At 44.2% G+C, this 13,391-nt stretch overlaps 1 protein-coding gene across 1 annotated transcript in view; it reads right to left on the bottom strand.

Moving 5' to 3' along the window:
* The window catches only part of tjap1 (tight junction associated protein 1 (peripheral)), a gene marked incomplete at its 3' end in the record, with an annotated part of 96,956 nt that overhangs the window by 57,951 nt on the left and 25,614 nt on the right, over positions 1-13,391 (bottom strand). The window contains exon 3 of the mRNA XM_083651051.1: positions 11,923-12,079. Coding sequence (XP_083507177.1) covers positions 11,923-12,030 — 108 coding nt within the window. The 5' untranslated portion in view covers positions 12,031-12,079. The remainder of the gene's footprint in view (positions 1-11,922; positions 12,080-13,391) is intronic.

Genomic DNA, 13,391 nt, shown 5'->3' with positions numbered 1-13,391 from the left:
GAGAGAGACTAAAGCATGGTGCTGGCAGGGAAAGGGAGAGAGAGACTAAAGCATGGTGCTGGCAGGGAAAGGGAGAGAGAGACTAAAGCATGGTGCTGGCAGGGAAAGGGAGAGAGAGACTAAAGCATGGTGCTGGCAGGGAAAGGGAGAGAGAGACTAAAGCATGGTGCTGGCAGGGAAAGGGAGAGAGAGACTAAAGCATGGTGCTGGCAGGGAAAGGGAGAGAGAGACTAAAGCATGGTGCTGGCAGGGAAAGGGAGAGAGAGACTAAAGCATGGTGCTGGCATGGAGAGGGAGAGAGATACTAAAGCACGGTGCTGCTGGCATGGAGAGGGAGAGAGATACTAAAGCATGGTGCTGGCATGGAGAGTAGGGATGTTAATGATTACCGTAATTTCCGGGTTATAAGCCGCACCGGAGTATAAGCCGCAGCAGCAAAATTGCCTGTTTGTTACATATATAAGCCGCACCGGACTATAAGCCGCAGGTGTTTTAATGTTGTTGTTTTTTTTAATTGTGTTTTGATGTTTAATTACCATATGTAAGGGTTCGTGCACAGAGGGGATTGTCGGGAAATATAAAATGTGCAGATGAAGCTGTGTAACCTGTAAAATCCATCGATTTTGGAGGTCACCGAGTGGCCGTTTGCTGAAAAAATCCATAGATAAGCCGCACCGTTATATAAGCCGCAGGGGCCAAAAAACGGGGAAAAAGCCGCGGCTTATAGTCCGGAATTTACGGTAATCGATAATTGATTAATCGATCATTAAGAATTTGATCGATCAAACTATATGTTAAAGGGCCCATATTTTGCTAATATAATGTATTATTATTTTATTGTTGGCCTCCACTAGAGTAACTTATTGCATCATTCATAGTTAAAAAAAACTCATTGTTTATCTTGTACTGGCTCTCACGGCCCCCTTCAGTTCACCCTCTGTCTGAAACGCTATGTTTTAGTCTTCTTCTGCATTTTGCTATGGTAGGGAATCTTAGTTTTCTTTTGCTGGTTTGAACAAGTAAAACTACTTTTATAAGCATTTTACGAAATGTCTATGGGGAAATAAATAGCGAATGAAAATCTCTGGTACAGTGCTGAAGCAGGAAGCTAACTACAATATCTTTCATCTGTCTGTCTGTCTGTCTGTCTGTCTATCTATCTATCTATCTATCTATCTATCTAACAGAAACAGACAGGCGATCTCTGCTTTGGCTACTAAGTTTGGTAGTTGTAAAACAATAAGCGTTATATCAACGAGCAACGGATTGCCAAACAAATTTGACCATCGATGACAAACGTGACTTGGACGTAACAAGCAAGCTATCAATTGATATATCAACATCCCTTTAAGGCAACAGCTCCGCTCGGCCCGGGCTGCGCCGGGACATTTCCTTCGGCAGCTGGCCGAGCAGGGATTCTATTACCGTGGCCTGCCCGGGGAGCTTCAGACTAATCAATATCGTCACATTCAAGCCACAACTGAACAAAATAACAGCTAATGTAGCTAGTTAGCTAACTTCCCAAATGCTTGTGACTATAAGGGGGCCTCTCCTAGCAAAGGCTACACGGACCAAACAAAAATGAGGACTTGGGGAAGTCAGCAAGTTGGACTAATGTTACAAGTTCTGAAAATGTGTGCCTTCGTCATTCCAGCTATTAACGCGATATCGGTTGTTCATTATGTCTATGAAAGGCAGCTGTGCTGCTAGGCTAACATATAGCAAGTGCTAACGTTACTTAGCTGGTAAGTAGCGTTAGCGCTTCCCAGCAGCACATTGGTACACAACCGATGCTGGAATGAGACACACATTTTCAGAACTTACCACTTCAGTCCTATATCCTGGCTCACTTCCAAGTCGTCTCCTTGTTTTTGCGATCTGGAATCCGTTATTCCATGAGACTACTGTTGTGTTAGTGTTAGTCCCAGACAGCCAGGTTGGAGAGAGCCTGGTGACACGGGGTTAGGTTGGCAAGGCAACAAGAAAACTCACTGACTTTAAACGACTGGACACTGCTTACAGCTAACGCTACAGCTTTTAACCAGGACTTCTATCAGGAAATACTAGATACTCAGATAAACACAAATAAAATGAAAGGCAGATACGGCCGAGACGAGTGGGAACTAGCAGCGTTACTGTGGGCAGTGTACTGGAGCAATGTCAGAACAGGGAAGGGAGGGGCGGATGGACGGGTGAAGGCTAGGGCACGCGCGCGGCCGGCCCGGGCTATGCTTGGCATCACCAGGGTAACAAACGTCCTACCTGACGTCACCTAGGACTTTGGCTCTCGCACAAATCCCGTACCATCTCGTCTACGAGACTTCATGGGGGGGAAGGGGGGGGTTCATGGGGGTAACATTCAAACACCTTCACCTATTTATTTGAAGCTTAGCCCATGTTTAATATGACCACCCAAGATTGTAACAACATATATATGATACAAAATTAAGAAATGCATAATATGGCCCCTTTAACCGATTAATCGACAATAGGCTATGTGCTATTTTATCATTTTTCTTTTTTTTCCTGGGACAAAATGTAACTTTCACTGCTTATACAGAGGAAGAAGAAAGCCATGCTAGCAGACAGAAAGTCCAGGGTGGGAGAATTACACCCAAAAAGACAACAGTCATCATTGTAAACATTGTAATATAATGTTGAAAGATCTCACGTCCACAAGCACAATGACAGCTAATGCAGGACGTTTAGTTGGTTGATCAACTTGTTGGGTCGGTCTAAAGACAGGTAGCCTGGTAAACCAGCCCGTCAAGTGAACTCACATTTCATTTGGTTCTGCGAGACGGTCTGGCCCCGTCCCCACCCAGTCCTTAGCAGGGGCGGGAGCATGGGCGGGCGTAGTTGCGTTGACAGACAAACGCCTTCAGCCAATCAGCGTACCAAAACAAGTGACGTCATCACAGGGCGCTGTTTAGTTCAGAGTAGGGTGTTCATTTTGAACAATTTCCATAATCGAAAATCTGGAAAATTAACGATCAATTATCGATTATCGATAGCGTAATAATAATAATTATATATATATATATATATATATATATATATATATATATATTTTTTTTTTTTTACTCTGGTCTGGTAATAACGTTGCGCGTTCTCGGCCAGCTATAATGTGCTATAATGTGTAGTAATAATATCGGACACTAGCGCTGTGGCCAGGTAAACAAACATGTTACATGTCAGGTTACATGATGTAAGGCAATCGGCGTCTTCCAGCTTAGCTGACAGCACAAGAGTAAAATCAACAGGCCTGAGTCTCACTGAGGTCCACAGACCGCTGGGTGCGTTTGTTTGTGTCCCCGGCGCATGCCTGTGTGAATTCCCCATGTTTAAAACAGTTTTGTTGGCACAAAGATTAATCACGATTAATAAAATTAATCGTTTGACAGCCCTAATTTTTTTAATACGTGAGTGACATGCATGTGACATTTTTTTGCTGTTACAATCTACGTGATGCTACACGTGTGGTAAGGTGGCTGCTCGCACACATGCACAGCGGCTGCAGGACACACCGTGAAGATGTCAAAGCAGATGAAGTCTGGCTGGGTCAAAAGCCCCGACTAATAACGCTAACCCTGCGTCAGCGTCAACATCACAAATCGAGCTGCAAGATGATAATTCAAGCGACAAGGAACAACATGAACCACCCGCACAGAAACAAAGGATGAGTTTAGAAAATGGCCACTTAGTGTCTGTAACCTAGCAGAATTTCTAGCCCATAAACTAACTAATAATTTGGCCAATCTTATGTAACATACAAAATAAAGCAACCAGCAATGTCTAAGAATGCAACGATATGTAACTGGCTCGTTAAACTCACATTCCGGGAATAACGTTAACGTAAGTGGCGCGAGGCTCGGAAGAGACTGAAAACCATCTGAAGCTTTCAATGTTGGAGTCCAAGTTGTTTTGTACAAGGAAGTCTCTCAGTATGTTGGCGTTAACTGCCCATTTCGTTGTTTTGTTTGTGTTGATCTCATCGTTTTACCACGTGCGCAAGCACCTGGTCAACTCGTCGTATATTCACTGAGTCAGTCAGTCATAATGTCACGGTAAGGATGGTTATTTGGGGTGCGCTGGATGAGTTTCACTCTCGTTTCCCGAAGGGGTGGTGTCTTTTAATATGCCTGACCCCGCCCGCTTGGGACACTGATCTTTCCTTGTCTGGAAAGATCGGACAAAACACCAAGAATTCACATATTTTGTTGGATTCAGGGAACACACACTTTTTGAAACCCATATTGCCGTTTGTTTTTTTGGGCGATTTTTTTCATTTTATTTTGCTAATTTAATGGTCTAATTGTAACATGCAATTCAAAGACACTGACTCATTTGCCCACCCTGCAACCGCTCTTGCACTGGACTGTACATTTGTAAATCTGTCAATTACAAGCATCTGTACATCTTTAAATCTGTCAATACAAAAGGTTTTTTTCCTAACAGATTCATACATTGTATTAGCATGATGATGTGTTAAATCTCCAGTATAGTTTCATTCTTCTATCTTAATGTACTTTATATTACTTTCCATGAATGCTCAGTGTTCAGGGACTCACTGTCCTCTGCTTATTTACCTCCCCCTGGCTAATCAATAGCTGGCTGTGTAAAACTAACAGCCCGACGTATGGAAAAGCATAGCAATGATCCATTCAAACACGATGAGCGCTCGATATCCACTGGAGCCGCAAAATCAATAAGACAGCTGCTGTGATTGGAGCAGCTAATAGGCCAATCATAGCCCCCCATAAGAGGAGCACCGCAGCAATGCGGGGGTTAATATCCCATGAGCGCACTGGACCAAACTGTTCTGAAAAATTGGTCATGGTCAAAGAATCCCTTTTAGAAAATGAACTTAGTTAGGCAACATAAATAGCATGTGAAAATTAAAAGCCTGTATTTTAAATTGACTTGAAGTGCATGGAAACGACGAGAAACAGAGATAATAAAGCGATAAACATTTTTGGAGATTCGCCTATTTGTCATATTCCCGATAGTAAAACTATAATGTAGATGCCTTTCTCTCCTCTGTGCGTGCATTAGAAAGTGTGTTTAACCCCTCATTGCTAGTTAGCTTAGCACTACAATGGCAGTCTATGGTACCGCTGCCTACCCCCATTCAGTCGCCCAAAATACACATTCCAAAAGCGCCAGAAACACTGTGACTTGTGTACTCACCACGCGATGAAATAATAATCCAAAGTTACAGGATACGATCATTTTCGAAGTAGATCTATAGCGAGAGGGTTCCCTCTCTAACCAAAGTCTTTTGCCTGAGGTGCATGCGCTGTACTAATGACTGCACACAGCGCATGCACCTCAGGCAAAAGAGGAAGTAACTTATGTTAGAGAGGGAAGCCTCTCTGTTAGTTCTCGCTATTGATAAAAACTTTAAAACATTGGACATTGCAGAATGTTCCATAATTTGGCTGAAATTGATAAAAGTAGGCCAAATTATCAAAATCAAATGTAGACCAAATTAATGTAGTAACCTAAATGATGTCATCATTGTAAAATAGGCCTAGATAATTTATTCTATTTTTTGATTGAGGGATTTTGAGAGGGGGGTCGGTCTTGCGTGGGACCCTTACGTCACCTCACAACTTGGTTTTCACTTTGAGACAAATGTCGAAGAGTCATCAAGTCATCAGAAAAAGAGAGAAGAGAGATTATCCTAACGCCTAAATTTAAAATGGAAAAACGGAATTTGGGTAAAAAATAAAGCGGAATTTGGACAAAAATAAAACTGATTTCATATGGCCTTCGAGATGGAGATGGTGGAGAAAGTGCTGTGTCTCTTCAGCTGTCTATAGTTTCAGTCTGGGGTATAATTAGCAGAAAAGGTTGAGGTTGTGATCCAGACGCACTGACGATGAGACCTGCAGCTATTTTTGGTGCCGCCGTCGGACGGAGCAACGCAACCCGAGAGCCAACGGACACAAAACACCGGACAGAGCAACTAAAAGCAGGAAGTTAAGCACTAATGACCCTCTGTCTCTCCTCAGAGACCTTTAAATATAGAGACACCGTACTCGCTTAAGAATAAATGGTACTCTGCCGGTCTCCTAAATGGGCGTGGTCACCTCTCTCCTCTGTGTTGTTGTAAGAGAGAGCCAGGTGACGCAGGGTTAGTGCTGACCTAGCAAGCTAACTTGAGTTCCAAAACTCCACACACACCACACATATATAAACACTAAGCTGCCCCTTGTAACCAGTGTTCGGAAGTAACGCGTTACTAGTAACGCATTATTGTAATAATATTACTTTTCCCAGTAACGAGTAGTGTAACGAATTACTAATAAAATATAAGCAATAATATTACCGTTACCGCAAGATAAAACAACTCGTTACATATTACTTTTGTTGTGATTGTGACGTGCCGCAAAACGACACGCAGTCGGCGTTCACGTGACCAAACATGCTCCAAGCAGCATGGCATTTAACGTGACAACAACAACGCGTGACGTCACCACAGACCACAGCAGAGCCTGCCATGGAGGAATGTGAGCGTTCAGCGGCTGGATATCTTCTCATTACTTTGATTTTGTCGTGAAGAAAGGTGACAAGAACATCAAAGGCAAACCTGTGTCCAGGTACTAAGACTCTTTCCACTGTGAAAAACACAACCTCAACCCTCCCAACACATCCCTAACGTTAGCGTTACGACTTATGAGCACAGCACAACAACATGAACCTCAGTCATGACTAACGTTAGTAACCACCAAAGGTAAGCAGAGAAACCGTAAAACTGTTCAAATACAGAGAAATGTAACGTTAAATCTCACAAGGGCACACTGTCTACTGCTGGCGGACGTCAATGTAACATATTGCTATGTTATTGTTTTTGCAGGGCTAACGTTATTTGTGACACAAACTTGTTATCCATGTACAATGCGTATTGAGAATACGTTGGCAGTGCACTTACTGCGTTATTGAAAACAGAAGCTGTTTAAAAGATTGTGTGTGAGCCAGGTGTGCTCTTCATCAAGGTAACTTATTAGAGTGGATCACAGAGGAATGGAGAACAGGGGAACATACATGTAGGGTTAGGGTTATGTAGGGGCGAGTAACTTATGGATTCATGCATATTAGGCTGTAGAAACAAATGCTAGTTTGAAGCTTGCTTTAGCTGTGCTCTGGCAAAGTCATTAATAGACCTACAGTATATAGGCCTACACATATGCAAAGTCTGCATTTTGATGAGAAAGGACGTAAAACCAATTTTGTGGGATGTAACGGAAAAGTAATATAACGAGTAATATAACAAATTACTTTTGGCAGGGAGTAATAAGTAAAGTAATAATATTACTTTTGAAAAGACTAATGAGCAATGAGTAATATATTACTTTTTTAAAGTAATGTTCCAAACACTGCTTGTAACTAAGATATTCCGTTAAAAAAATACTTTTTCCAACCACAGATTTAGCTACTACTAGTGTTGTCCCAAATACCATATTTAGAGCTTCGACACTTCAGGGAGATAAAATCGATCGTAATCGAAGCTTCTAACGTCTGGGGGGGTTACACAAAAACATTAGTATACTGTATATACTGTACATATATATATATACTGTCAGTATATATATATATATATATATATATATATATATATATATATATATATATATATATATATAAATAAAAAGTAATATACAGATCCTTTCCAAAAAATTTGAATATCATGGAAATACCATGGATGACCGTGGGCTTCAGCGGATTGTCAAGGAAAGACGATTTTTTTTTTTTTGCGGAGATTCAGAAGGAGTGGACTGAGGCTGGAGTCAGTCACAACTGAGAAGTAACTGCTGATTTTCTTCACACTATTCTAATTTCTTGAAATACTGTTTTGGGGGGTTTCTCGAGCTGTAAGCCAAAATTATGAAAAATGAAAAAAATGAAGGCTAGAAATATTTCACTTTGTGTGTAATGAATCTATAATAGAGGTCGACCGATTAATCGGCTGGCCGATTAATTAGGGCCGATTATTGGCATTTTTAATTAATCGGCATCGGCCTCTGCCTTGCTCACAAGGCCGATTTTTTATTACAATTATTATTATTTATTATTATTATTATTATTATTATTATTGTTATTATTATTATTTAGCGGGGGTTCCTATCTGGAAGAAACTAACATTGTAGTGTTAAACTCCGCGGAGAAATGTCGGTTTACAAGTGTTCACAGGCTGCTCACCCCTCCCCTTTCACCCCTCCCCTTTCCTTGGCTTTGGGATAGCTGCGGTGTCTGTTCTGTGTCGAGTCCTCACTTACTGTGATACATGCTTGCTGGATCTTAAACTAAGAAAACTACGGTAAGATTCCCACTCCTAGCTTTCAAAGCTCAACATATACTCTCACTCACTCTTATAAGTTTACTGTCTGTAACGTTAACATTGATTGCAGCCCGAAATTTGCGGGGGGACGCATGTCATTAGAAACTGAAACAACCAGACGCAAGCCAGTTCAACTCGTCTCAAGCGACGAGTCATTCCAACGTTTACAGCAGGTCGCATTAATGTGGGTTAGAGATTCAACAAGGGGGAGTCCAAAAGCTAGCGTTAACGCTACTTGCCAACAGTGTTTTGCTGAAGGAACAGCTTCCTAGTAGTAGGCTAAATAGCTCCGTGTGTGCGTGCGTGCGCGCTCGCGTGTGTGTTTACTGTTTAATGAGATAGCGTAGCATTCCTCCTATACAGTCTACCCGAGCCTGTCAAAAGTTCATACAAACGTAACATACGAAAACATGTCTTGGGACAGTTGTTATTTAATGCGTGAAAACGTTTTGAGCTCATGCAACCTGCTGTAAATAATGTTGGATTGACTCGTGGCAGACGGACGATTGGACTGGCTTGCGTCTACGTTATGTTGTCATTCTTATCAACCCGAGCGTTTCACAGTAGGCTACATGCATCCCCCCTGGCTGCAATCATAGCGTTACAGACAGTAAACGTATAAGAGTTAGTGAGAGTATATAGGCTATTGAGCTTTGAAAGCTAGGAATGTGAGTCTTCTCAGGCACCCATGAGCCTACTGTAACGGTTTCCTCAGTCACCTCACCATCATATTTTGCAAACACACTTCTCCCATCAAATGACAGCAAATCTAAACAGTTACATTATTATTATTGTTAATGTATAGAACAGTGCATGAATGAGTTCTCTGACATACTGCTCTCACTATAGCCTACCAGTCACTACTGAAATCTATACCGCATAACCCAATGTATTTTTCTATTTAATAAAAAGAATAATCAGAAACATGTTACTGTACTGGCTAAGATAACATCTTATATTAGATGTAGGCCTACAGTGTAATGTTATATTCGATTTTCAATGTACATGAATGGATAATGGAAATCTAGGCTACTAGATTTCTTAAAAAGAAAATACCAACAGAAGAATATTGCAGGAGATTTTGGCACATTTTTTGGGGGCGCTACCCACACGTTTAGCTGTGTGTTTCTCATTCCACAAATGCACAATCCTCGTTGTAAAGGTGACTAATCAGGCTTTCCAACGATATAAAATACAATACCAATTGGTATTATTAAAAGGGAGAAGTAATCGAGCGAAATAAAGTTTCCGAACTTTTTTTGAGGAGTTTATTTTAATCGTATTTTATCGAATGAAAAAAACTAAAATAATCGGCATTATATATCGGCCATCGGCCGCCCTGCTCTCTAAAGATCGGCATCGGCCATTGAAAAAGCAATATCGGTCGACCTCTAATCTATAATCTATGAAAGTTTCACTTTTTGAAAAGAATTATGGAAAAAACTAACTTCCCCATGACATTCAATTCTTTTTGAAAGGATCTATATATATATATATATATATGGGACTCAGCTCAGCACCATCCGCGGCTCATATGACTTTCTTCTAGGCTTATAAACTCGTGAAAAAAAGCTCCTCATCTGTCCTGATCATCTGGATTTTCATCCAACTGCTCTCAGTCCGACGTAGCGGTCAAATTAGCGTTAGACACGGAGTGTGGATATTATTATTTGCCATGAAATCTTATTAATTTATTCAGCTGGGCTCAACGTAATGTTAGCAGACTTCTCCCTGCTCTCTGAGCTCGTCAATGAGAGCTACGTATCTGTCACTTTATTACACAATCCAAATCTTGCCATTTTCAGCATGTAGCTTGCTATTTTTTGCTAGCTAGCATTGTTGTTGTTGTTTCACAGCAGTGGAGGCATTTGAGAGCGACACGCAGGGAGCGGAAAGGGATTCCCTTCTTCTCAAACTCGGAGCCAATGGCAGAGCTTATCCCCGCAGCCTGCTTATAGTGAGTCAGACTAGAGCACAGGTAATCAATCTGCTGTCTAAGTGTTTTTAATGAATTTGATCATATCTAGATTATCGAGAAATTTAGCTAGACCTAGATAGAGACATTCTCTGTAAAGTCCTCTGAGACATGCTTGTAAATTAGGGTTATATAATCAAACTTGACGTGATATGTGTAGACGAAGGCTCTCTCATGATAACCTACCTTGATGTAGGATAAAACAGAGAGACCAGAGGGAGGAGTCTGAGCTGCTGAGGAGCCTCCACTCAGCCCCGCCGTCTTCTCCACAGGCCCCGCCCCCTTCTCCTCAGGCCCCGCCCCCTCCTGCCTCCTGGGTCGCTGCAGTGCCGCCACCCAGCCATCCCAGCGCCGGCTCCTGCCCGCATCCTCCGTGTGGGTGGGGCGGTGGGCGGAGCTCTCGGTCTGACCCCGCCCCCTGGACGCCCTCCTGCCCAGCAGCGTGAGGTGGGTGGGGCTGAGCACGCTGCGGGTAATGTCATCCAGGAAGCTGGAGAAGTGGACCTTCTCCTCCAGAGCCTGTGCCTTCCTGCCGGGTGAAAGCGTATCTGACGACCTTCTGGCGGAGGGCGGGGCGTGTGGGCACCCTAGCTCCGCCCCTCGGTCCAGAGAGCGTGCGGGGGGCCGCCGCCCATCATCCAGCAGCTCCACCCACTTGGACTTCTTGATGATGTCATAGGCGTGGTGAACGCCGAGCGAGTTGGACTGTTTCAGGATGCCCTTAGGGGGAGCCCCAGGGGTCCAAGTGGGGGTCTTGGTCCGAGTGGGTGTCTGGGTCCGGGTGGCGCTCTGGTTCCGTGTGGCTGGCCGGGTCCGAGGGGGGGTTTGGGTACAGATGGGGGTCCGGGTCCGGGCAGGGGTCTGGGTCTGGGTCTGTGTGGAGGTCTGGGTCCGGGTGCGGGTGGTCTGGGTCCGGAGGCGTTGGTTGTGACATTCTCCTCCAGGCTCCAGGCTTGGCGGCACCATGAGACCGTGGGTGCTGGTGGTTTGGGGAGGCACGGTGCGGCGGCTTTGGCTGATGATGCGTGGAGGCGGCAGAACGCAGAGCTCCAGGGTGGACAGACTGGAGACGTCGGCGGCCGGGGGCAGCGAGGAGGCGGGTGGGCGGGGGATCTGCGGCTGTCGGGGGAGAGAGCAAGCACCCAGCTCTGGGCCATGCAGCAAATTGAACATGATGGCCAAGCTCGGTATTACACGTCACGTGACGCCTTGCAGCCCCAGAAACAGAATTTCCCGTCCAATTACATGGGGTGTCACTCAATGTCAAAAACGGCTCTTTTGATTCTCATTTATGAGCCAGTTTTTCTCCAAATCCACCAAGAGCCGTTTTCTGGAGCTCCCTCTCTCTCTATGGCCCTAGGCACTACAACTCTGGGCTCATTCGTGAACGCAAGCTGACATGTCACATGACCTTAAGCTGACATGTCACATGACCTTAAGCTGACATGTCACATGACCTTAAGCTGACATGTCACATGACCTTAAGCTGACATGTCACATGACCTTGGGCCGCACATCAGGAAGTCAAACCAGAAATAAAAAAACCTTCAAAATGGGTGGGCGTGTCCTATACCCTATTCAGTTTGGGGGGGGTGTTGTTTACCTGGCTGGCGTCGGGCTGCAGCGCGGCAGGGGGCGGGGCGTTGCGTGTCTCGCGGTGCTGCGGCGGAGCCTTACGGTATGGCTTCCTGGCCGGGGCCGCGCTCGCCATCCTGCGCCCTCAGCGTCTTTCCTTCCTTCCTTCCTGTGTGGGGTCAGTCCTGTCAGGAAGAGAAGCGTTAGACGAGGTAGAACGCACGCCGCCCGCTCGCCCTGCCAACCGCTCTCCACAACGCCTGAATGACAACTGCACTCTCTCTTTCCACTACCCCACTCCCTCACCCATCTCTCTCTCTGCATACACAGCAGAGAGAGAGAGAGAGAGTGTGTGTGTGTGTGTGTGTATACGTGCGCTTTTGAATGTGTGTGTGTGTGTGTGTGTGTGGACAGCGAGCGAGCCCCAGGCTACAGATTGATCTCAGCAGAAGTGTGTTTCCAGCAGAGGAAGTGCAGCGCCATTGATCTGAACAAGGCTAACGTTAGCATGTCAACCCCATTGATCTGAATGAGGCTAACGTTAGCATGTCAACTATAGAACTATAACTATAAGTTATAACTATAACATTTTGAGAGTTTCAGTACAGAAACTGTAGTACAGTACAGTTCGTGCAGTACAAAGTGTGGTACACCCCTCACTGCAAGTGAACTTAGCACTACAATGGGAGTATACGATACAGCTGCCTACCCCCGTTCAGTTACCCAAAATACACATTACAACAGCACCAGACACACGCACATGTACATGCTGTGACTCGTGTACTCACCACGCCATCAAATAATAATCCAACGTTACGGGATACGGTCATTTTCAAAGTAAAGCATACCAGGAAGTCGGATCACTGCACACAGCACATGTGCCTCAGGCAAACGCGGAAGTAACTTTGGTTCTGGCTTAGTTCTGGCTATGGATTTACTTAGGAGATTACCGTTTCCTGTAACGTTGGATTATTTCATCACGTGGTGAGTACACTATATATATATACACTATTTCTAAACATGCAGTGAAATCCGGATTATAACCAGCTGCTAGCCGGTTGGCCTGCATGTTTAGAAACAATTAGCCGCCTCATGCGCACTCCTGTGAGTGTGGATCATGACCATCTGAACCCCTAGTATAGGATCCGCATTATTGGAAAAACGGCTGTTGTTTAACACCGGCAGCTCATGTTCCGGATCATGTATGTCTGAGTGGGCGGGTGGTGGCACTTTACAAACCATTAATGTCCCAGTGATCATTATTTTCATGAATGGACGTAGCATTAGTTACGTGGCTGGATTATTTGTAAGAGAGCCAAATTAGGTGATTTAAAAAAGTAAAAGTTGAATCTTTCTTTCTCCCCCATCTGCCAGTTTAAAAATGCAACAAGGAGATGATAGCCTACTACTTTTAGCCTGCTGCATAGGCTAAGTACCCGGTAAGGTTCACGTAGACGATTAATTAATCGTTCAGGCAATCGCTTATATCAACGAATT

This window comes from Poromitra crassiceps (genome assembly GCF_964638095.1).
Source record: "Poromitra crassiceps genome assembly, chromosome: 14".
Lineage (NCBI taxonomy): Eukaryota > Metazoa > Chordata > Actinopteri > Beryciformes > Melamphaidae > Poromitra > Poromitra crassiceps.
Note: the sequence above shows the minus strand (reverse complement) of the source record. Positions and strands in the feature narration are given on the sequence as shown.